Source organism: Salmo salar, chromosome 20 (genome assembly GCF_965601325.2).
Source record: "Salmo salar chromosome 20, fSalSal1, whole genome shotgun sequence".
Lineage (NCBI taxonomy): Eukaryota > Metazoa > Chordata > Actinopteri > Salmoniformes > Salmonidae > Salmo > Salmo salar.
The window spans coordinates 82,314,751-82,341,186 of record NC_138310.1 but is presented as its reverse complement, the minus strand read 5'-3'; the positions used below and the strand labels follow the sequence as shown (position 1 = coordinate 82,341,186).

At 43.4% G+C, this 26,436-nt stretch overlaps 1 protein-coding gene across 4 annotated transcripts in view; it reads right to left on the bottom strand.

Annotated features, from left to right (window-relative positions):
- Positions 1-21,100: 21,100 nt before the first annotated feature.
- LOC106593875 (high-affinity choline transporter 1) overlaps positions 21,101-26,436 on the bottom strand; it is a 31,086-nt gene continuing 25,750 nt past the window's right edge. For all 4 annotated transcript variants that reach the window (XM_045704017.2, XM_045704020.2, XM_045704018.2 and 1 more), the window contains one exon: positions 21,101-26,402. In XM_045704017.2, coding sequence (XP_045559973.2) covers positions 25,881-26,402 — 522 coding nt within the window. In that variant the 3' untranslated portion in view covers positions 21,101-25,880. The remainder of the gene's footprint in view (positions 26,403-26,436) is intronic.

Sequence of the window (26,436 nt, the reverse complement as noted above, 5' to 3'; positions counted from 1 at the left end):
ACCAGAGGAGATGGACAACGTAACCAGAGGAGATGGACAACGTAACCAGAGGAGATGGACAACGTAACCAGAGGAGATGGACAACGTAACCAGAGGAGATGGACCACAGAGGACAACGTAACCAGAGGAGATGGACAACGTAACCAGAGGAGATGGACAACGTAACCAGAGGAGATGGACCACAGAGGACAACGTAACCAGAGGAGATGGACAACGTAACCAGAGGAGATGGACAACGTAACCAGAGGAGATGGACCACAGAGGACAACGTAACCAGAGGAGATGGACAACGTAACCAGAGGAGATGGACCACAGAGGACAACGTAACCAGAGGAGATGGACAACGTAACCAGAGGAGATGGACAACGTAACCAGAGGAGCTGCACCACAGAGGACAACGTAACCAGAGGAGAAGCTTTCTGTCATATTTTTTGTGTGTTCCTATTTGAAGACTGGAGCCATGCTTTTGTTATTTAAACCAGGAAGTTTATTTAGTTTCAATAACCTTTGTTTTGTTGTGATTCCACGTCCTACCCACTGACCACCTCAAACTAACAATCAATTAAACAATCAAATCACTTTGACTGATATGTTGACCACCTCTCTACTGAGCCCCTAAAGTTCCTGATGAGGTAGAGCTCAGAAATGGTCTGGTCTAACCTCTAACCTTTCAGTTTCACCCTTGAACTTTGACATATGATGTCCTGTAGATTTTGAAAGCCCTTCAGACTGATTAATCAGCTCCTAACATATCGCACAGCTATTGGCTTGCACATTTCAAACCTGCCACACTGATAGGGTATACTACTACACAAGAAACTACCGTATAGAAGATTCAACTACACTGAACAAAAATACAAAACACAACATGCAACAATTTCAAAGATTTTACTAACAGATCATATAAGGAAATCAGTCAATTTAAATACATTTGTTATGCCCTGATATATGGATTTCACATGGCTGGGAATACAGATATGCATCTGTTGATCACAGATACCTTGGTCTGCAGTTGGATATACTGAGGCCAGTTGGACATACTGCCAAATTCTATCAAACGACTTTGGAGGAGACGTATGGTAGAGAAATTAATATTCAATTCTCAGGCAACAGCTCTGGTGGACATTCCTGCAGTCAGCACAGCACATTTTAGAGTGGCCTTTTGTCCCCTGCACAAGGTGCACCTGTGTAATGATCATGCTGTTTAATCAGCTTCTTGATATGCCACACCTGTCAGGTGGATGGATTTTCCTGGCAAAGGAGAAATGCTCACTAACAGATTTGTAAGAAGAAAAAAAATGCGTAAAAAGCTTTTTGTGTGTATGGAACATTTCTGGGATCTTTTATTTCAGCTAATGAAACATGGGACCAACACTTTACATGTTGCACTTATATTTTGATTCAGTGTAGACACCCTGTGGGGTTGTACCTTACCGTAGGTCAGTGTAGACACCCTGTGAGGTTCTACCTTACCGTAGGTCAGTGTAGACACCCTGTGAGGTTCTACCTTACCGTAGGTCAGTGTAGACACCCTGTGAGGTTCTACCTTACCGTAGGTCAGTGTAGACACCCTGTGGGGTTGTACCTTACCGTAGTTCAGTGTAGACACCCTGTGAGGTTGTACTTTACCGTAGGTCAGTGTAGACACCCTGTGGGGTTCTACCTTACCGTAGGTCAGTGTAGACACCCTGTGGGGTTGTACCTTACCGTAGTTCAGTGTAGACACCCTGTGAGGTTGTACTTTACCGTAGGTCAGTGTAGACACCCTGTGAGGTTGTACTTTACCGTAGGTCAGTGTAGACACCCTGTGAGGTTGTACTTTACCGTAGGTCAGTGTAGACACCCTGTGAGGTTGTACATTATCCATTACCAGCCCCTTCAAGCAGGCCTTCTTAAACCCAACCTAGGGAGACATCATAGCACTCGATTTGTTTTATTCACCTGTTTCTATTTCTGTAGTTTTTTTAGTGTTGCTCTCTGATTCTGGCTGCATCTCCCTAACCTCGGGGCCCTAACCTCAGGGCCCTAACCTCGGGGCCCTAACCTCAGGGCCCTAACCTCGGGGCCCTAACCTCAGGGCCCTAACCTCGGGGCCCTAACCTCTGACCCTGTATCGTGTTCTACAGAAGCCAGGGAACCATTTGGTCTGCTACTTTAGAATGATGTTATTAAAAAAATACAAATAAAGTTATTTGAATTATGAAACAATTGAAGGAATATTGAATGAACCTTGGAGATAATGTGGATTTGTTAGTTTTAGGTGGTGTGTGAGTTTTGAGTGATTTATAATGCGAGGGGAGTTAGGATACGGTCCTATCTGTACTTGGCTAGTTTGGTCTGCTCTAAACAACACCCTCTCTGAGATCTTTATAATGTTTCTCAAACTTGTTTAGAAGTTTCTGGTTTACATCAACGTCCTCCATCTTGTCAGAAAGCTGTTCTCACCCACAGAGCAAGCCAACACTTTATTACAATACGGGTGATGTTACGGTTCATCTCTCTGGCCAAATACAGCTCTGTAATCTCCCTGTGGAACAGTCCTGTGTCCCTGTAGGTTTAGTTTATAGTTTTGATTTGGAGATGTTTCTGAGCTGCTAAATCAGTGTAGTTGAACAACAGGTCTTCTCTTCTGACTTGCCACGGTGACAACATTGAGAACAGGTGAAAAATCCTTTCTGCATATTATTATTGGCTGTAAAAAAAAAAAAAGTGTTTGTGTACAAATGTTCAATAATAAAACGGATGGAAAAATGCATATTATTTTGCCTTTTTGTTCTTCACAGTAAACTTATAAGACAGTACAGTATCTGTCTAGTCTGTGTGTGAGTGGGGGGATGTGTTCATTATCAAGAACAGCATCAGAAGGCAGTTTCCTGATGGGAACAGCAAGGAGGAGAGATGGGGCGAGGGAGAATCGTTTAGGCAGGACTCAACACTCTAATCAGTACTTTCCATATATTGTCTTTTTTGTCCCGTGGGAATGCTATTTTCAGTTGATATCTTATTGTTACATCTGACAGACTCATGGAGGACTGACGAACAGCCTGGTGTCTAATCCAGAATGAAGAGCAGGTCTGATTGGAGATTGGATATAACCAGTGTGTGTTCTAGACTGTTGTTGAGCGCATGGCTCTGAGAGAAAGTGTGTTTCCCAGTTTAAGGGAGCACCGCAGACACACACGGACTGGACTTCAGGGTGAGATGTCACCTCTGTTTTGATGTTGGAATGGATGTTATGCTGTAGGAAGGTCTTGTTTATATTGTCCAGTATCATGGCAGTTGGTGAACTATTCAGTACCACTCATGGAATGACACAGAGTGTGAGACATTTACATTTTACCAGACACTCTGATCCAGAGCAACTTGCAGGATCATTTAGGGTTAAGTGTCCTGCTAAAGGAGGCATCAACAGATTTGTTTCACATAGTCAGCACAGGGATTCAAACCAGTGACCTTTCGGACCTAGGCTACCTGCCACCTACAGCCTCTACAGAAGACTGCCTTTAGGAGGAGTTCAACTCAACACATTCTACTGTTCAGTGATAGAGGATGTTCAGTGATACTGTTCAGTGATAGAGGATGTTCAGTGATAGAGGATGTTCAGTGATACTGTTCAGTGATAGAGGTTGTTCAGTGATACCGTTCAGTGATAGGGGATGTTCAGTGATACTGTTCAGTGATACTGTTCAGTGATAGAGGATGTTCAGTGATAGGGGATGTTTAGTGATAGAGGATGTTCAGTGATAGAGGATGTTCAGTGATAGAGGATGTTCAGTGATACTGTTCAGTGATAGAGGATGTTCAGTGATACTGTTCAGTGATAGAGGTTGTTCAGTGATACTGTTCAGTGATAGGGGATGTTCAGTGATAGAGGATGTTCAGTGATAGAGGTGGTTCAGTGATACTGTTCAGTGATAGAGGATGTTCAGTGATACTGTTCAGTGATAGAGGTTGTTCAGTGATACTGTTCAGTGATAGGGGATGTTCAGTGATAGAGGATGTTCAGTGATAGAGGATGTTCAGTGATACTGTTCAGTGATAGAGGATGTTCAGTGATAGAGGATGTTCAGTGATAGAGGATGTTCAGTGATACTGTTCAGTGATACTGTTCAGTGATAGAGGATGTTCAGTGATAGGGGATGTTCAGTGATAGCGGATGTTCAGTGATACTGTTCAGTGATAGAGGATGTTCAGTGATAGAGGATAGAGGATGTTCAGTGATAGAGGATGTTCAGTGATACTGTTCAGTGATAGAGGATGTTCAGTGATAGAGGTTGTTCAGTGATACTGTTCAGTGATAGAGGATGTTCAGTGATACTGTTCAGTGATACTGTTCAGTGATAGAGGATGTTCAGTGATAGAGGATAGAGGATGTTCAGTGATACTGTTCAGTGATACCGGATGTTCAGTGATACTGTTCAGTGATAGAGGATGTTCAGTGATACTGTTCAGTGATACTGTTCAGTGATACTGTTCAGTGATAGAGGTTGTTCAGTGATATTGTTCAGTGATAGGGGATGTTCAGTGATACTGTTCAGTGATAGAGGATGTTCAGTGATACTGTTCAGTGATAGAGGATGTTCATTGATAGAGGATGTTCAGTGATACTGTTCAGTGATACTGTTCAGTGATAGAGGATGTTCAGTGATACTGTTCAGTGATAGAGGTTGTTCAGTGATAGAGGATGTTCAGTGATAGAGGATGTTCAGTGATAGAGGTTGTTCAGTGATACTGTTCAGTGATAGAGGTTGTTCAGTGATAGAGGATGTTCAGTGATAGAGGATGTTCAGTGATAGAGGTTGTTCAGTGATACTGTTCAGTGATAGAGGTTGTTCAGTGATAGAGGATGTTCAGTGATAGAGGATGTTCAGTGATAGAGGTTGTTCAGTGATACTGTTCAGTGATAGAGGATGTTCAGTGATACTGTTCAGTGATACTGTTCAGTGATAGAGGATGTTCAGTGATAGGGGATGTTCAGTGATAGCGGATGTTCAGTGATACTGTTCAGTGATAGAGGTTGTTCAGTGATACTGTTCAGTGATAGGGGATGTTCAGTGATAGAGGATGTTCAGTGATACTGTTCAGTGATAGAGGATGTTCAGTGATAGGGGATGTTCAGTGATAGAGGATAGAGGATGTTCAGTGATACTGTTCAGTGATAGAGGATGTTCAGTGATACTGTTCAGTGATAGAGGATGTTCAGTGATACTGTTCAGTGATACTGTTCAGTGATAGAGGATGTTCAGTGATAGAGGATGTTCAGTGATACTGTTCAGTGATAGAGGTTGTTCAGTGATAGAGGATGTTCAGTGATAGAGGATGTTCAGTGATACTGTTCAGTGATAGAGGTTGTTCAGTGATACTCTTCAGTGATACTGTTCAGTGATAGAGGTTGTTCAGTGATATTGTTCAGTGATAGGGGATGTTCAGTGATAGAGGATGTTCAGTGATAGAGGTTGTTCAGTGATACTGTTCAGTGATAGAGGATGTTCAGTGATACTGTTCACTGATAGAGGATGCTCATTGATAGAGGATGTTCAGTGATACTGTTCAGTGATACTGTTCAGTGATAGAGGATGTTCAGTGATACTGTTCAGTGATAGAGGTTGTTCAGTGATAGAGGATGTTCAGTGATAGAGGTTGTTCAGTGATACTGTTCAGTGATAGAGGATGTTCAGTGATACTGTTCAGTGATACTGTTCAGTGATAGAGGATGTTCAGTGATAGAGGATAGAGGATGTTCAGTGATACTGTTCAGTGATACCGGATGTTCAGCGATACTGTTCAGTGATAGAGGATGTTCAGTGATACTGTTCAGTGATACTGTTCAGTGATACTGTTCAGTGATAGAGGTTGTTCAGTGATATTGTTCAGTGATAGGGGATGTTCAGTGATAGAGGATGTTCAGTGATAGAGGTTGTTCAGTGATACTGTTCAGTGATAGAGGATGTTCAGTGATACTGTTCAGTGATAGAGGTTGTTCAGTGATAGAGGATGTTCAGTGATAGAGGATGTTCAGTGATAGAGGTTGTTCAGTGATACTGTTCAGTGATAGAGGTTGTTCAGTGATAGAGGATGTTCAGTGATAGAGGATGTTCAGTGATAGAGGTTGTTCAGTGATACTGTTCAGTGATAGAGGTTGTTCAGTGATAGAGGATGTTCAGTGATAGAGGATGTTCAGTGATAGAGGTTGTTCAGTGATACTGTTCAGTGATAGAGGATGTTCAGTGATACTGTTCAGTGATACTGTTCAGTGATAGAGGATGTTCAGTGATAGGGGATGTTCAGTGATAGCGGATGTTCAGTGATACTGTTCAGTGATAGAGGTTGTTCAGTGATACTGTTCAGTGATAGGGGATGTTCAGTGATAGAGGATGTTCAGTGATACTGTTCAGTGATACTGTTCAGTGATAGAGGATGTTCAGTGATAGGGGATGTTCAGTGATAGAGGATAGAGGATGTTCAGTGATACTGTTCAGTGATAGAGGATGTTCAGTGATACTGTTCAGTGATAGAGGATGTTCAGTGATACTGTTCAGTGATACTGTTCAGTGATAGAGGATGTTCAGTGATAGAGGATGTTCAGTGATACTGTTCAGTGATAGAGGTTGTTCAGTGATAGAGGATGTTCAGTGATAGAGGATGTTCAGTGATACTGTTCAGTGATAGAGGTTGTTCAGTGATACTCTTCAGTGATACTGTTCAGTGATAGAGGTTGTTCAGTGATATTGTTCAGTGATAGGGGATGTTCAGTGATAGAGGATGTTCAGTGATAGAGGTTGTTCAGTGATACTGTTCAGTGATAGAGGATGTTCAGTGATACTGTTCACTGATAGAGGATGCTCATTGATAGAGGATGTTCAGTGATACTGTTCAGTGATACTGTTCAGTGATAGAGGATGTTCAGTGATACTGTTCAGTGATAGAGGTTGTTCAGTGATAGAGGATGTTCAGTGATAGAGGATGTTCAGTGATAGAGGTTGTTCAGTGATACTGTTCAGTGATAGAGGTTGTTCAGTGATAGAGGATGTTCAGTGATAGAGGATGTTCAGTGATAGAGGTTGTTCAGTGATACTGTTCAGTGATAGAGGTTGTTCAGTGATAGAGGATGTTCAGTGATAGAAGATGTTCAGTGATAGAGGTTGTTCAGTGATACTGTTCAGTGATAGAGGATGTTCAGTGATACTGTTCAGTGATACTGTTCAGTGATAGAGGATGTTCAGTGATAGGGGATGTTCAGTGATAGCGGATGTTCAGTGATACTGTTCAGTGATAGAGGTTGTTCAGTGATACTGTTCAGTGATAGGGGATGTTCAGTGATAGAGGATGTTCAGTGATACTGTTCAGTGATACTGTTCAGTGATAGAGGATGTTCAGTGATAGGGGATGTTCAGTGATAGAGGATAGAGGATGTTCAGTGATACTGTTCAGTGATAGAGGATGTTCAGTGATACTGTTCAGTGATAGAGGATGTTCAGTGATACTGTTCAGTGATACTGTTCAGTGATAGAGGATGTTCAGTGATACTGTTCAGTGATAGAGGATGTTCAGTGATAGGGGATGTTCAGTGATAGAGGATGTTCAGTGATAGAGGATAGAGGATGTTCAGTGATAGAGGATGTTCAGTGATACTGTTCAGTGATAGAGATGGTTCAGTGATACTGTTCAGTGATAGGGGATGTTCAGTGATAGAGGATGTTCAGTGATAGAGGTTGTTCAGTGATACTGTTCAGTGATACTGTTCAGTGATAGAGGATGTTCAGTGATAGGGGATGTTCAGTGATAGAGGATAGAGGATGTTCAGTGATAGAGGATGTTCAGTGATACTGTTCAGTGATAGAGGTTGTTCAGTGATAGAGGATGTTCAGTGATAGAGGATGTTCAGTGATACTGTTCAGTGATAGAGGTTGTTCACTGATACTCTTCAGTGATACTGTTCAGTGATACTGTTCAGTGATAGAGGATGTTCAGTGATACTGTTCAGTGATAGAGGATGTTCAGTGATAGGGGATGTTCAGTGATAGAGGATGTTCAGTGATAGGGGATGTTCAGTGATACTGTTCAGTGATAGAGGATGTTCAGTGATACTGTTCAGTGATAGAGGATGTTCAGTGATACTGTTCAGTGATAGAGGTTGTTCAGTGATACTGTTCAGTGATAGAGGATGTTCAGTGATACTGTTCAGTGATAGGGGATGTTCAGTGATAGAGGATGTTCAGTGATACTGTTCAGTGATAGAGGATGTTCAGTGATAGAGGATGTTCAGTGATAGGGGATGTTCAGTGATACTGTTCAGTGATAGAGGATAGAGGATGTTCAGTGATAGGGGATGTTCAGTGATAGAAGATGTTCAGTGATACTGTTCAGTGATAGGGGATGTTCAGTGATAGCGGATGTTCTCACGATGGTGCTGTGAAGAGCGAGGACGAGAGGGGTTGGTTATTGTTCAGTATGAACAGATGCTGAGTGACAGTGTGTTGAGCTTGGGTTTACCTTTAGGCTATATTATAAAATCTTTATTGAGCAGCAGGAGTTTGAAGAAAACCCCGAATCAGATGGACTAGATGTTTTGGAAATGTGTTATTACACCTGTGTGAATGACGATACATTTCATATTATATGTTTGATAAGAAATCATCTCAAGAATATATATTATATTTAAGTAGACCTACACACTTAAATCATCTCTTTCCAGAATATTACAGTTAAATTGTCTCACTCCAGAATATTGTAATTAAGTAGACCCACACACTTAAATCATCTCTCTCCAGAATATTGTAGTTAAATCACCTCTCTCCAGAATATTGTAATTAAGTTGACCCAACACCAACATAGAGAGGTAGGTCCTGGACTGATGGAGGACTTTGGCCTGAGAATGTATAAGTGAATGTGGATCTGTAGTCAATTAAGGTCTTCCATTTGGCAAATCTGACCATAATTCTATTCTCCTGATTCCTGCTAACAAGAAAAAATTCAAGTAGGAAGCACCAGTGACTCGGTCTATAAAAAAGTGGTCAGATGAAGCAGATGCTAAACTACAGGACAGTTTTGCTAGCACAGACTGGAAAATGTTCCGGGATTCCTCCGATGGCATTGAGGAGTACACCACATCTGTCACTGGCTTTATCAGTAAGTGCATCGAGGACATTGTCCCCACAGTGACTGTACGTACAGTTGAAGTCGGTAGTTTACATACACTTTAGCCAAATACATTTAAACTCAGTTTTTCACAATTCCTGACATTAAATCCTAGTAAAAAAGTTCCTGTCTTAAGTCAGTTAGGATCACCACTTTATTTTAAGAATGTAAAATGTCAGAATAATAGTAGAGAGAATTATTTATTTAAGCTTTTATTTCTTTCATCACATTCCCAGTGGGTCAGAAGTTTACATACACTCAATTAGTATTTGGTAGCATTGCCTTTAAATTGTTTAACTTGGGTTAAAGGTTTCGGGTAGCCTTCCACAAGCTTCCCACAATAAGTTGGGTGAATTTTGGCCCATTCCTCCTGACAGAGCTGGTGTAACTGAGTCAGGTTTGTAGGCCTCCTTACTCGCACACGCTTTTTCAGTTCTGCCCACAAATGATCTGTAGGATTGAGGCCGGGGCTTTGTGATGGCCACTCCAATACCTTGACTTTGTTGTCCTTAAGCCATTTTGCCACAACTTTGTAATTATGTTTGGGGTCATTGTCCAGTTGGAAGACCCATTTGCGACCAAGCTTTAACTTCCTGACTGATGTCTTGAGATGTTGCTTCAATATATCCGCATCATTTTCCTCCTCATTACTAATGAAGACATCCTTTTTTGGAATTTTCTTAGCTGTTTAAAGGCACAGTCAACTTAGTGTATGTAAACTTCTGACCCACTGGAATTGTGATACAGTGAATTATAAATGAAATAATCTGTCTGTAAACAATTGTTGGAAAAATGACTTGTGTCATGCACAAAGTAAATGTCCTAACCGACTTGCCAAAACTATAGTTTGTTAACAAGAAATTTGTGGAGTCGTTTAAAAACGAGTTTTAATGACTCCAACCTAAGTGTATGTAAACCTCCGACTTCAACTGTACATACCCCAACCAGAAGCCATGGATTACAGGCAACATTCGCACTGAGCTAAAGGGTAACGATGCCACTTTCAAGGATCGGGACAAGTTTATAAGAAATCCCGCTATGGCCTCCGACGAACCATCAAATAGGCAAAGCATCAATACAGGACTAAGATCGAATTGTACTACACTGGCTCTGACGCTAGTCGGATGTGGGCTTGCAAACTATTACAGACTACAAAGGGAAGCACAGCCGAGAGCTGCCCAGTAACACGAGCCTACCAGACAAGCTAAATCACTTCTATGCTCGCTTCGAGGCAAGTAACACTGAAACATGCATGAGAGCATCAGCTGTTCCGGATGACTGTGTGATCACGCTCTCCGCAGCCGATGTGAGTTAGACCTTTAAACAGGTCAACATTCACAAGGCCTCAGGGCCAGATGGATTACCAGGATGTGTACTCCGAGCATGCGCTGACCAACTGGCAAGTGTCTTCACTGACATTTTCAACCTCTCCCTGTCCGAGTCTGTAATACCAACATGTTTCAAGCAGACCAGCATAGTCCCTGTGCCGAAGAACACTAAGGTAACCTGCCTAAATGACTACCGACCCCGTAACGCTCACGTCTGTAGCCATGAAGTGCTTTGAAAGGCTGGTCATGGCTCACATCAACACCATTATCCCAGAAACCCTAGACCCACTCTAATTTGCATACTGCACCAACAGATCCACAGATGATGCAATCTCTATTGCACTCCACACTGCCGTTTCACACCTGGACAAAAGGAACACCTATTTGAGAATGCTATTCATTGACTACAGCTCAGCGTTCAACATCATAGTGCCCTCAAAGCTCATCACTAAGCTAAGGACCCTAGGACTAAGCACCTCCCTCTGCAACTGGATCCTGGACTTTCTGACGGGGCACCCCCAGGTGGTGAGGGTAGGTAACAACACATCCGCCACGTTGATCCTCAACATGGGGGCCCCTCAGTGATGCGTGCTCAGTCCCCTCCTGTACTCTCTGTTCACTCATGACTGCACAGCCAGGCACGACTCCAACACCAACATTAAGTTTGCTGATGACACAACAGTGGTAGGCCTGATCACCGACAACGATGAGACAGCCAATAGGGAGGTAGTCAGAGACCTGACCATGTGGTGCCAGGACAACAATCTCTCCAGCAACGTGATCAAGACAAAGGAGATGATTGTGAACTACAGGAAAAGGAGGACCGAGCACGCCACCATTCTCATCGACGGGGCTGTAGTGGAGCAGGTTGAGAGCTTCAAGTTCCTTGGCGTCCACATCACCGACAAACTAACATGATCCAAGCACGCCATGGTCCAAGCACATTAAAAATTGTCAGAGACTCCAGCCACCCTAGTCATAGACTGTTCTCTCTACTACCGCACGGCAGGCGGTACTGGACCGCCAAGTCTAGGTCCAAGAGGCTTCTAAACAGCTTCTACCCCCAAGCCATAAGACTCCTGAACATCTAATCAAATGGCTACACAGACTATTTGCACCCCCCCCCCCCTTCTACGCTGCTGCTACTCTCTGTTATCTATGCATAGTCACTTTAATAACTCTACCTACATGTACATATTACCTTGACACCGGTGCCCCGCCCGTTGACTCTCCGTACCGGTTCCCCCTGTATATATCCCCGCTATTGTTATTTACTGCTGCTCTGTAATTATTTGTTATTCTTATCTCTTACTTTTTTTTAGGTATTTTCTTAACTGCTTTGTTGGTTAAGGGCTTGTAAGTAAGCAAGGTCTACACCTGTTGTATTCAACGCATGTGACAAATAACAATTGATTTGATTTATACACGTCAGCTACTAAAGCGACTGAAAATTCACTAAACCCTAAACCTCAACTAAATCTTGTAATAAATAATGTGGAAATTGAGCAAGTTGAGGTGACTAAACTGCTTGGAGTAACCCTGGATTGTAAACTGTCATGGTTAAAACATATTGATACCACAGTAGCTAAGATGGGGAGAAGTCTGTCCATAATAAAGCACTGCTCTACCTTCTTAACAGCACTATCAACAAGGCAGGTCCTACAGGCCCTAGTTTTGTCACACCTGGACTACTGTTCAGTTGTGTGGTCAGGTGCCACAAAAAGGGACTTAGGAAAATTACAATTGGCTCAGAACAGGGCAGCAAGGCTGGCCCTTGGATGTGCACAGAGAGCAAACATTAATAAGATGGATGTCAATCTCTAGAGGAGAGATTGACTTCATCACTACTTGTATTTATGAAAGGTATTGACATGTTGAATGCACCGAGCTGTCTGTTTAAACGACTAGCACACAGCTCAGACGCCCATGCATTCCACACAAGACATGCCACCAGAGGTCTCTTCACAGTCCCCAAGTCCAGAACAGACTATGGGAGGTGCACAGTACTACATACAGCCATGACTACATGGAACTCTATTCCACACCAGGTAACTGATGCAAGCAGTAGAATCAGATAAAAAAAAACAGATACAAATACACCTTATGGAACAGCAGGGACTGTGAAGCAACACAAACAGGCACATGCATACAAACACATGATAACATACGCACTATACACACACGTACACATGGATTTTGTGTTGTAGATATGTGGTAGTGGAGTATGGGCTTGAGGGCACACACTTAGTGTGTTGTGAATTCTGTAATGAATGTATTGTAATGTTTTGAAAATGGTATATCTGGTTTAATTTTGTCGGACCCCAGGAAGAGTAGCTGCTGCCTCGGCAGGAACTAATGGGGATCCATAATAAACCCCAGGAAGAGTATCTTCTCCCTTGGCAGGAACTAATGGGGATCCATAATAAACCCCAGGAAGAGTAGCTGCTCCCTTGGCAGAAACTAATGGGGATCCATAATAAACCCCAGGAAGAGTAGCTGCTGCCTTGGCAGGAACTAATGGGGATCCATAATAAACCCCAGGAAGAGTAGCTGCTGCCTCGGCAGGAACTAATAGGGATCCATAATGAACCCCATGAAGAGTAGCTGCTCCCTTGGCAGGAACTAATGGGGATCCATAATAAACCCCAGGAAGAGTAGCTGCTGCCTTGGCAGGAACTAATGGGGATCCATAATAAACCCCAGGAAGAGTAGCTGCTGCCTCGGCAGGAACTAATAGGGATCCATAATAAACCCCAGGAAGAGTAGCTGCTCCCTTGGCAGGAACTAATGGGGATCCATAATAAACCCCAGGAAGAGTAGCTGCTCCCTTGGCAGGAACTAATGGGGATCCATAATAAACCCCAGGAAGAGTAGCTGCTCCCTTGGCAGGAACTAACTTGCAGACTTGTTTACGCTGCTGTGCGTTTTTGTTGCCGATCTTACTTTGATACCTGACGGTTTTTTACTTTTTCATTACCGTATATTTTTACTTTTTCCCTCACTCAACTTTTTTTCAACTTTTTCACCCCGGAGGTTTTATCTGGACATGGTTCGTCAGGACTTCAAACAGCCGAAGCTAAGTAACATTAACATGATGCCTTCTAATTGCAGTCGTTGTACTTATAATATACAGGAGAACGATCGCCTTACGGCAAGGATAGCTGTGCTGCAAGCCCAGCTTCAGACGCGATCGTTAGGCAAGGGTAATTTCAGTGTAGGAAAGGATGAAACAGCGTCTGTGCCACCAGTAAGTACAGATAGTAACGTTAGTATAAACCCCCTCGCACGGTCCCCGCAGCCGGACAACTTTCTCATGGCTTCTGGAGGGAAACGCTGTAGGAATGCTCAACCGGTGTCGCTTATTCAGCCGACAGAAACTTTCAACCGGTTCTCCCCATTAAGCGAGTCGGAGTCGGAGGCCGAGACTTCTCTGGTCTCTACTCCTCCCGCTGTGGGGTCTGAGACGCCGACGGCTCCCACCATTAGCTCTGACAAATTGAAAACCCTAGTCATTGGCGACTCCATTACCCGCAGTATTAGACTTAAAACTAATCATCCAGCGATCATACACTGTTTACCAGGGGGCAGGGCTACCGACGTTAAGGCTAATCTAAAGACGGTGCTGGCTAAAGCTAAAACTGCCGAGTGTAGAGAGTATAGAGATATTGTTATCCACGTCGGCACCAACGATGTTAGGATGAAACAGTCAGACGTCACCAAGCGCAACATAGCTTCAGCGTGTAAATCAGCTAGAAAGATGTGTCGGCATCGATTAATTGTCTCTGGCCCCCTCCCAGTTAGGGGGAGTGATGAGCTCTACAGCAGAGTCTCACAACTCAATCGCTGGTTGAAAACTGTTTTCTGCCCCTCCCAAAAGATAGAATTTGTAGATAATTGGCCCTCTTTCTGGGACTCACCCACAAACAGGACCAAGCCTGGCCTGTTGAGGAGTGACAGACTCCATCCTAGCTGGAGGGGTGCTCTCATCTTATCTACGAACATAGACAGGGCTCTAACTCCTCTAGCTCCACAATGAAATAGGGTGCAGGCCAGGCAGCAGGCTGTTAGCCAGCCTGCCAGCTTAGTGGAGTCTGCCACTAGCACAGTCAGCGTAGTCAGCTCAGCTTTCCCCATTGAGACCGTGTCTGTGCCTCGATCTAGGTTGGGCAAAATAAAAAATGGCGGTGTTCGCTTTAGCAATCTCACTAGTATAAAGACCTCCTCCATTCCTGCCATTATTGAAAGAGATTGTGATACCTCACATCTCAAAATTGGGTTACTTAATGTTAGATCCCTCACTTCCAAGGCAGTTATAGTCAATGAACTAATCACTGATAATAATCTTGATGTGATTGGCCTGACTGAAACATGGCTTAAGCCTGATGAATTTACTGTGTTAAATGAGGCCTCACCCCCTGGTTACATTAGTGACCATACCCCCCGTGCATCCGGCAAAGGCGGAGGTGTTGCTAACATTTACGATAGCAAATTTCAAGTTACAAAAAAAAAACAACAATGACGTTTTCGTCTTTTGAGCTTCTAGTCATGAAATCTATGCAGCCTACTCACTCACTTTTTATAGCTACTGTTTATAGGCCTCCTGGGCCATATGCAGTGTTCCTCACTGAGTTCCCTGAATTCCTATCGGATCTTGTAGTCATAGCAGATAATATTCTAATTTTTGGTGACTTTAACATTCACATGGAAAAGTCCACAGACCCACTCCAAAAGGCTTTCGGAGCCATCATCGACTCAGTGGATTTTGTCCAACATGTCTCTGGACCTACTCACTGCCACAGTCATACTCTGGACCTAGTTTTGTCCCATGGAATAAATGTTGTGGATCTAAATGTTTTTCCTCATAATCCTGGACTATCGGACCACCATTTTATTACGTTTGCAATTGCAACAAATAATCTGCTCAGACCCCAACCAAGGAGCATTAAAAGTCGTGCTATAAATTCTCAGACAACCCAAAGATTCCTTGATGCCCTTCCAGACTGCCTCTGCCTACCCAAGGACGTCAGAGGACAAAAATCAGTTAACCACCTAACCGAGGAACTCAATTTAACCTTGCGCAATACCCTAGATGCAGTTGCACCCCTAAAAACTAAAAACATCTGTCATAAGAAACTAGCTCCCTGGTATACAGAAAATACACGAGCTCTGAAGCAAGCTTCCAGAAAATTGGAACGGAAATGGCGCCACACCAAACTGGAAGTCTTCCGACTAGCTTGGAAAGACAGTACCGTGCAGTATCGAAGAGCCCTTACTGCTGCTCGATCATCCTATTTTTCCAACTTAATTGAGGAAAATAAGAACAATCCGAAATTTCTTTTTGATACTGTCGCAAAGCTAACTAAAAAGCAGCCTTCGCAAATGGAGGATGGCTTTCACTTCAGCAGTAATAAATTTATGAACTTCTTTGAGGAAAAGATCATGATCATTAGAAAGCAAATTACAGACTCCTCTTTAAATCTGGGTATTCCTCCAAAGCTCCATTGTCCTGAGTCTGCACAACTCTGCCAGGACCTAGGATCAAGGGAGATACTAAAGTGTTTTAGTACTATATCCCTTGACGCAATGATGAAAATAATCATGGCCTCCAAAACCTCAAGCTGCATACTGGACCCTATTCCAACTAAACTACTGAAAGAGCTGCTTCCTGTGCTTGGCCCTCCTATGTTGAACATAATAAACGGCTCTCTATCCACCGGATGTGTACCAAGCTCACTAAAAGTGGCAGTAATAAAGCCTCTCTTGAAAAAGCCGAATCTTGATCCAGAAATTATAAAAAACTATCGGCCTATATCGAATCTTCCATTCCTCTCAAAAATGTTAGAAAAAGCTGTTGCACAGCAACTCACTGCCTTCCTGAAGACAAACAATGTATACGAAACGCTTCAGTCTGGTTTTAGACCCCATCATAACACTGAGACTGCACTTGTGAAGGTGGTAAATGACCTTTTAATGACGTCAGACCGAGGCTCTGCATCTGTCCTCGTGCTCCTAGATCTTAGTGCCGCTTTTGATACCATTGATCACCACATTCTTTTGGAGAGATTGGAAACCCAAATTGGTCTACATGGACAAGTTCTGGCCTGGTTTAGATCTTATCTGTCGGAAAGATATCAGTTTGTCTCTGTGAATGGTTTGTCCTCTGACAAATCAATTGTAAATTTCGGTGTTCCTCAAGGTTCCGTTTTAGGACCACTATTGTTTTCACTATATATTTTACCTCTTGGGGATGTCATTCGAAAACATAATGTTAAATTTCACTGCTATGCGGACGACACACAGCTGTACATTTCAATGAAACATGGTGAAGCCCCAAAATTGCCCTCGCTAGAAGCCTGTGTTTCAGACATAAAGAAGTGGATGGCTGCAAACTTTCTACTTTTAAACTCGGACAAAACAGAGATGCTTGTTCTAGGTCCCAAGAAACAAAGAGATCTTCTGTTGAATCTGACAATTAATCTGGATGGTTGTACAGTCGTCTCAAATAAAACTGTGAAGGACCTCGGCGTTACTCTGGACCCTGATCTCTCTTTTGAAGAACATATCAAGACTGTTTCAAGGACAGCTTTTTTCAATCTACGTAACATTGCAAAAATCAGAAATTTTCTGTCCAAAAATGACGCAGAAAAATGTATCCATGCTTTTGTTACTTCTAGGCTGGACTACTGCAATGCTCTACTTTCCGGCTACCCGGATAAAGCACTAAATAAACTTCAGTTAGTGCTAAATACGGCTGCTAGAATCCTGACTAGAACCAAAAAATTTGATCATATTACTCCAGTGCTAGCCTCCCTACACTGGCTTCCTGTTAAGGCAAGGGCTGATTTCAAGGTTTTACTGCTAACCTACAAAGCATTACATGGGCTTGCTCCTACCTATCTTTCCGATTTGGTCCCGCCGTACATACCTACACGTACGCTACGGTCACAAGACGCAGGCCTCCTAATTGTCCCTAGAATTTCTAAGCAAACGGCTGGAGGTAGGGCTTTCTCCTATAGAGCTCCATTTTTATGGAATGGTCTGCCTACCAATGTGAGAGACGCAGACTCAGTCTCAACCTTTAAGTCTTTACTGAAGACTTATCTCTTCAGTAGGTCCTATGATTAAGTATAGTCTGGCCCAGGAGTGTGAAGGTAAACGGAAAGGCTGGAGCAACGAACCGCCCTTGCTGTCTCTGCCTTGCCGGTTCCCCTCTTTCCACTGGGATTCTCTGCCTCTAACTCTTTTACAGGGGCTGAGTCACTGGCCTACTGGTGTTCTTCCATGCCGTCCATGGGAGGGGTGCGTCACTTGAGTGGGTTGAGTCACTGACGTGGTCTTCCTGTCTGGGTTGGCGCCCCCCCCTTGGGTTGTGCCATGGCGGAGATCGTTGTGGGCTATACTCGGCCTTGTCTTAGGACGGTAAGTTGGTGGTTGGAGACATCCCTCTAGTGGTGTGGGGGCTGTGCTTTGGCAAAGTGGGTGGGGTTATATCCTGCCTGTTTGGTCCTGTCCGGGGGTATCATCGGATGGGGCCACAGTGTCTTCTGATCCCTCCTGTCTCAGCCTCCAGTATTTATGCTGCAGTAGTTTATGTGTCGGGGGGCTAGGGTCAGTCTGTTACATCTGGAGTATTTCTCTTGTCTTATCCGGTGTCCTGTGTGTATTTAAATATGCTCTCTCTAATTCTCTCTTTCTGTCTTTCTCTCGGAGGACCTGAGCCCTAGGACCATGCCTCAGGACTACCTGGTATGATGACTCCTTGCTGTCCCCAGTCCACCTGGCCGTGCTGCTGTTCCAGTTTCAACTGTTCTGCCTGCGGCTATGGAACCCTGACCTGTTCACCGGACGTGCTTGTTGCACCCTCGACAACTACTATGATTATTATTATTTGACCATGCTGGTCATTTATGAACATTTTAACATTTTAATATTTTGACCATGTTCTGTTATAATATCCACCCTGCACAGCCAGAAGAGGACTGGCCACCCCTCATAGCCTGGTTCCTCTCTAGGTTTCTTCCTAGGTTTTTGGCCTTTCTAGGGAGTTTTTCCTAGGGAGTTTTTCCTAGCCACCGTGCTTCTTTCACATGCTTTGCTTGCTGTTTGGGGTTTTAGGCTGGGTTTCTGTACAGCACTTTGAGAATATCAGCTGATGTACGAAGGGCTATATAAAAATAAATTTGATTTGATTTGATCCATAATAAACCCCAGGAAGAGTAGCTGCTGCCTTGGCAGGAACTAATGGAGATCCATAATAAACCCCAGGAAGAGTAGCTGCTGCCTCGACAGGAACTAATAGGGATACATAATGAACCCCATGAAGAGTAGCTGCTCCCTTGGCAGGAACTAATGGGGATCCATAATAAACCCCAGGAAGAGTAGCTGCTGCCTTGGGCAGGAACTAATGGGGATCCATAATAAACCCCAGGAAGAGTAGCTGCTGCCTCGGCAGGAACTAATGGGGATCCATAATAAACCCCAGGAAGAGTAGCTGCTCCCTTGGCAGGAACTAATAGGGATCCATAATAAACTCCAGGAAGAGTAGCTGCTGCCTTGGCAGGAACTAATGGGGATCCATAATGAACCCCAGGAAGAGTAGCTGCTCCCTTGGCAGGAACTAATAGGGATCCATAATAAACCCCAGGAAGAGTAGCTGCTGCCTTGGCAGGAACTAATGGGGATCCATAATGAATATAAATCTACACCCAGCCCATAGCTATCCCATAGAGACTGTTACTATGTCGTGTTCAAAAGAGAACAGGCGTCCTCAACCCCATGTCTCTCTGTAGATGTCAAAATAAAGGTGGCCTGAGCGGGAAAAAACACTGAAAGACGAGTTTCACTTATATTCACCTCTCTGACATTTTAAATAGCTCCAATACTAAATCTAGAGGAATTGTACATTCTTTACTCATCTCTCCATTTAAAGTTATTTTTTCCAATCTAGCATATCACTATTTAATATCATTTTTATTAAGGTGTACAATGTACAACTTAAAACTATCCCTCCAGCTCTTGATACAGACCTGCGATTCACTCTGAAGAACCGTCCTAGACATGATATCATCAAACGCTGCCTGGTCTACATCAAGGCCAGAATGAGGAGGTGGACCAACCCCCTGCATGCCTGTCCCCACACCCCCATCCACCACTCGAGGTAGAAGCTTCTCTTAATAACTGATTTAGTTTCCCAGCGTTGGATAGTGATTGCTGGAAATAAATATTTCCAGGACAAACAGGTAGACAATAGACTTATTTCTCAAACAAAACAACAAACTCCACTCAGCCTAAAACAGGCTTACCCTGTAGCTTCCATAGCTCTTACAGGTTGGGAGTGTACCTCGCTCAAGCAGCCTTCCAACTTGAATTCTAAAACAGAACTGACTTGCTCTCCAAAACAAGCCCATAAATACCTGAGGTACACTTCCTGGAACATACCAATATATATGGCAACATAACACCAAATCTGGCTAATACAAATGTAACTGGCTTCCTGATAATTACCACATTACATACTGCTTGTCCAGATCAGTGAGATCTATAATTAAGGCCAGACCTCCATGTGCCAGATAGACAGTGGAAGGAGGAGACCTCTACCAGCATGATGATAAAGAATTCAGTTGACCCCTGATAAGTGCGCAACAGATGGGTGCTGACATCTTCCTCATTGTTCAACTTTTTAAAAAACAAAACTGCCCCAGATATCTGCAATCGTCCATGCTCCTGTTCAGTATTTGTATTTATTATACATCACCATTAGCTGCCAAGGCAGCAGCTACTCTTCCTGGGGTCCAGCAAAATTAAGAAATGTCATACAATATTAAAAACATAACAATACATTCACAGATTTCACAACACACTGTGTGCCCTCAGGCCCCTACTCCACCACTACCACATATCTATAGTACAAAATCCATGTGTATGTGTGTGTATAGTGCGTATGTTATCGTGTGTGTGTATGCATGTGTCTGTGCCTATGTTTGTTGCTTCACATTCCCTGCTTTTCCATAAGGTGCATTTTTATCTGTTTTTTTTAAACAAATTTTACTGCTTGCATCAGTTACTTGATGTGGAATAGAGTTCCATGTAGTCATGGTTCTATTTAGTACTGTGCGCCTCCCATAGTCTGTTCTGGACTTGGGGACTGTGAAGAGACCTCTTGTGGCATGTCTTGTGGGATATGCATGGGTGTTTGATCTGTGCGCCAGTTGTTCAAACAGACAGCTCAGTGCTTTCAACATGTCAATACCTCATAAAAACAAGCAGTGATGAAGTCAATCTCTCCTCCACTTCGAGCCAGGAGAGATTGACATGCATATTATTAATATTAGCTCTCTGTGTACATCCAAGGGCCAACCATGCTGCCCTGTTCTGAGTCAATCCTTTTTGTGGCACATGACCACAGGACTGAACAGTAGTCCAGGTGCGACAAAACCAGGACCTGTTGGACCTGCCTTGTTGATAGTGCTGTTAAGAAAGTAGAGCAACGCTTTATTATGGACAGACTTCTCCCCATATTAGCTACTGTTGTATCAATACAGTGAGGGAAAAATGTATTTGATCTCCTGCTGATTTTGTACGTTTGCCCACTGTGTCATAGGCGTCGATGAACGGTAACCAAAATGCAGCGGGTATAATGCTCATCTTTCCTCTTTATTTAGAAAGAACACTCAAAACAAAATAAACAGACGACGAAACAGTTCCATAAGGCACACAGGCTATACAGAAAACAACCACCCACAAAAACACAGGAAAAACAGGCTGCCTAAGTATGGCTTCCAATCAGAGACAACAAGAAACACCTGCCTCTGATTGGAAACCATACTCAGCCAAACATGGAAAAGAAACATAAAAAAAGAAAACTAGAATCAAAATTCTCTAGAACCAAAAACCCAAAACAAACACCCCCTGCCACGCCCTGACCATACTACAATTACAAATGACCCCTTTACTGGTAGGGACGTGACACACTGACAAAGACATTTTAATGGTAGGTTTATTTGAACAGTGAGAGACAGAATAACAACAAAAAAATCCAGAAAAACGCATGTAAAAAATGTTATAAATTGATTTGCATTTAAATGAGGGAAATAGGTATTTGACCCCTCTGCAAAACATGACTTAGTACTTGGTGGCAAAACCCTTGTTGGCAATCACAGAGGTCAGACGTTTCTTGTAGTTGGCCACCAGGTTTGCACACATCTCAGGAGGGATTTTGTCCCATTCCTCTTTGCAGATCTTCTCCAAGTCATTAAGTTTTAGAGGCTGACGTTTGGCAACTCGAACCTTCAGCTCCCTCCACAGATTTTCTATGGGATTAAGGTCTGGAGACTGGCTAGGCCACTCCAAGGCCTTAATGTGCTTCTTCTTGAGCCACTCCTTTGTTGCCTTGGCTGTGTGTTTTGGGTCATTGTCATGCTGGATTACCCATCCACGACCCATTTTCAATGCCCTGGCTGAGGGAAGGAGGTTCTCACCCAAGATTTGACGGTACATGGGGGTCCATAGTCCCTTTGATGCGGTGAAGTTGTCCTGTCCCCTAAGCAGAAACTCACCCCCAAAGCATAATGTTTCCACCTCCATGTTTGACGGTGGGGATGGTGTTCTTGGGGTCATAGGCAGCATTGCTCCTCCTCCAAACATGCTGAGTTGAGTTGATGCCAACGAGCTCCATTTTGGTCTCATCTGACCACAACACTTTCACCCAATTGTCCTCTGAATCATTCAGATGTTCATTGGCGAACTTCAGATGGGCATGTATATGTGCTTTCTTGAGCAGGGGGACCTTGCGGGCACTGCAGGATTTCAGTCCTTCACAGCGTAGTGTGTTAACAATTGTAAGTCGCTCTGGATAAGAGCATCTGCTAAATGACTAAAATGTAAAATGATTTACAAAAAACTGAAATGCCAATGGTGGAGGTGTTGCTGTTTATATTCAGAACCACATTCCTGTAAAGATTTAAAGATGGTCTCATGTTAAATACTGTTGAAGTAATATGGCTACAGGTTCATCTGCCTCATCAAAAGCCCATTCTGGTGGGAAGCTGCTATAGACCACCAAGTGCTAACAGTCAGTATCTGGATAATATATGAAATGCTTGATAATGTATGTGATGTCAATAGAGAGGTTTACTTTCTGTGTGATTTAAGTATTGACTGGCTGCCCACTCAAGAGAAAGCTTCATACTGTAACTAATGCCTGCAACCTGGTTCAGGTTATCAATCAACCTACCAGGGTAGTTACAAACAGTACAGTAATGAAATCATCAACATGAATTGACCATATCTTTACAAATGCTGCAGAGATTTGTTTGAAAGCAGTATCCAAATCCATCAGATGTAGTTATCACAATATAGTAGCCTTATCTAGGAAAACCAAAGTCCCAAAGGCTCGGCCTAACATAGTGTATAAGAGGTCATTCAATACGTTTTGTAGTGATTCCTATGTTGTTGATGTAAAGAATATTTGTTGGTTCGTGATCTGTAAAGAGGAGCAAACAAACACTGCACTTGACACATTTATGAGATTGCTTATTCCAGTTACTAATAAACATGCACCCATTAACCTGTTATGGCTAGGGGGCGGTATTTTCACGGCCGGATAAAAAACGTACCCGATTTAATCTGATTATTACTCCTGCCCAGAAACTAGAATATGCATATAATTATTAGCTTTGGATAGAAAACACCCCAAAGTTTCTAAAACTGTTTGAATGGTGTCTGTGAGTATAACAGAACTCATTTGGCAGGCCAAAACCTGAGAAGATTCTGTACAGGAAGTACCCTGTCTGACCATTTCTTGGCCTTCTTGATTATCTCTATCCATTACAGGGGATCTCTGCTGTTACGTGACACTTCCTACGGCTCCCATGGGCTCTCAGAAGGCGGCAAAATGCTGAATCGTGGCTTTGCAGGCTCTGGCTGAAAAAAAGTAGCGCGTTTGGATAGTGGCCGGTCACAGTACTATGAAACTCAGGCTCGTGCACAAGGGGATCCCATGCTTTTATTTTCTCTCTCTTTGTACGTATACACGCAGATTCCCGGTCGGAATATTATCGCTTTTTTACGAGAAAAATGGCATAAAAATTGATTTTAAACAGCGGTTGACATGCTTCGAAGTACAGTAATGGAATACTTAGACATTTTTTGTCACGAAATGCGTCGTGCGCGTGACCCTTATGTACACTTCGGATAGTGTCTTGAACGCACGAACAAAACGCCATTATTTGGATATAACTATGGATTATTTTGAACCAAGCCAACATTTGTTATTGAAGTAGCAGACCAGGGAGTGCATTCTGACGAAGAACACCAAAGGTAATCAAACTTTTCTAATAGTAAATCGGAGTTTGGTCAGGGCTAAACTTGGTGGGTGTCAAAATAGCTAGCCGTGATGGCTGGGCTATCTACTCAGAATATTGCAAAATGTGCTTTCACCGAAAAGCTATTTTAAAATCGGACACCTCGATTGCACAAAGGAGTTCTGTATCTATAATTCTTAAAATAATTGTTATGTTTTTTGTGAACGTTTATCGTGAGTAATTTAGTAAATTCACCGGAAGTGTTCGGTGGGAATGCTAGTTCTGAACGTCACATGCTAATGTAAAAAGCTGTTTTTTTATATAAATATGAACTTGATTGAACAAAACATGCATGTATTGTATAACATAATGTCCTAGGCGTGTCATCTGATGAAGATCATCAAAGGTTAGTACTGCATTTAGCTGTGGTTTTGGTTTTTGTGATATTATATGCTAGCTTGAAAAATGGGTGTCTGATTATTTCTGGCTGGGTACTCTGCTGACATAATCTAATGTTTTGCTTTCGTTGTAAAGCCTTTTTGAAATCGGACAGTGTGGTTAGATTAACGAGAGTCTTGTCTTTAAAATGGTGTAAAATAGTCATATGTTTGAGAAATTGAAGTAATAGCATTTCTAAGGTATTTGAATATCGCGCCACGGGATTCCACTGGCTGTTGACTAGGGTGGGACGCAAACGTCCCACCTAGCCCAGAGAGGTTAACTGGACCTTGTCCCTACCACGACCCCACTGATCTGGTGTTAACTGGACCTAGTCCCTACCCTGACCCTGCTGATCTGGTGTTAACTGGACCTACCCCCTACCCTGCTGATCTGCTGATAACTGGACCTAGTCCCTATCCTGCTGATAACTGGACCTAGCCCCTACCCTGACCCTGCTGATCTGGTGTTAACTGGACCTAGTCCCTACCCTGCTGATCTGCTGATAACTGGACCTAGTCCCTACCCTGACCCTACTGATCTGGTGTTAACTGGACCTAGTCCCTACCCTGACCCTGCTGATCTGGTGTTAACTGGACCTATCCCTACCCTGACCCTGTTGATCTGTTGATAACTGGACCTATCCTTACCCTGACCCTACTGATCTGGTGTTAACTGGACCTGTCCCTACCCTGACATTGCTGATCTGGTGTTAACTGGACCTATCCCTACCCTACTGATCTGGTGTTAACTGGACCTAGCTCCTACCCCACTGATCTGGTGTTAACTGGACCTATCCCCTACCCTGCTGATCTGGTGATAACTGGACCTAGCTCCTACCCTGCTGATCTGGTGTTAACCGGAGATGTAGTGGTAAAAAACATTGGTAGGTAAACGCTGATCGCTGTTCATGGTGAGTAAAGTCACACTACCTATTACTTTCAATCAGTGGTGTAGTGGAGGGTATACGCAGGTATACGCCAAATACCCAGTTATTTTTCACTGGGCATTGTGTATACTCACTTCTTAATCCCCACTGATACATATCAGAGTAGTGTAGTGGAGGTATACGCTGTATCAATTAATAAGGCTGATTGAACAGATAGGAATGTTTAGCTTCAAATTATGGTAAACAATTTTTTCCTCAAATTTTAGGCGCGGCAATGTACTCACGTCGGTAGGCCTACTTGTAAATGTTCTGAAATGCAATTTGTGGCAAAACACCATTCTAAAATGGCCACTGCACATGTGAGCGGTTACATGGACAGAGATTGAAATATCCATTAGAAATGTAAAAGGAGAGGGGATTTAAAGACGCAACAACTACATTATCAAGGGTTGGTAATATGATAATGCATTTGGCTGCTAGACAATGAAGTTGAAAGAAAACCAATAGTGCAGGAGAATGCATAATGAGGAAGTCTTTATAAAAAATAATTGCCTCCACGTTTCTATGGTGGGATTTTAGCTATAGGCTACTCTGAAGAAAAACAGAGTAGCCTATACATACATGGTAGAGAGAGATTACACAATGAAGATGCAGGAAAACATACAACTGAAAATCTTTCCAGAGATTAAAGCTAACTATGACCCTTGACCCTATACCAAATACACAATAATCGCTTAGACAGTCACAATAACAGAACAGTTATTCAGTACTCATTATCCCTTGGCTCTAGCAGCTGGTGCTAGAGATGGCCAGGAGCTTTTCGGTGACGGCAGGTTTCCCGTCATCACCCTCCTTCCCCCTCTCCTCCTCCCCCAGTGCGGCCAGCAGGTCCCAGGAGCGGGGCAGTAGGCGGTGGCTGAAGGCCAGGGTGGCCAGGCTGGAGGCTAGGGGGATACACACCAGAGACACCAACATCACCAGAGTCCTGAAGGGGAAGTACTGGCGGATGACTCCTCCCTCCTCCCTCCAACCAGGGAACAGGAGGGCCGTTGGAAGCCGGAGGAGAGGCTCTCCACTCAGCAGCCTCAGAGTGACTGCCACAAGGTAACCAGCGGTAGCACCGTAGCCATTAGCACAGCGGCAGTGAAGAACACAGATCAGCTGGGGGAAGACCAGGCAGTAGATGAGGTCTCCACTCATCAGCCAGAAGGCAAACACACTGTCCTCAGCAAACGCCAGGCCTGCACCAGCCAGACCCACCAGCAACACACTGGCACGGATCACCCACACACACTCCCTGTCCGACGCCTGAGAGAGAGAGAGAGAGAGGGAGACACAGACA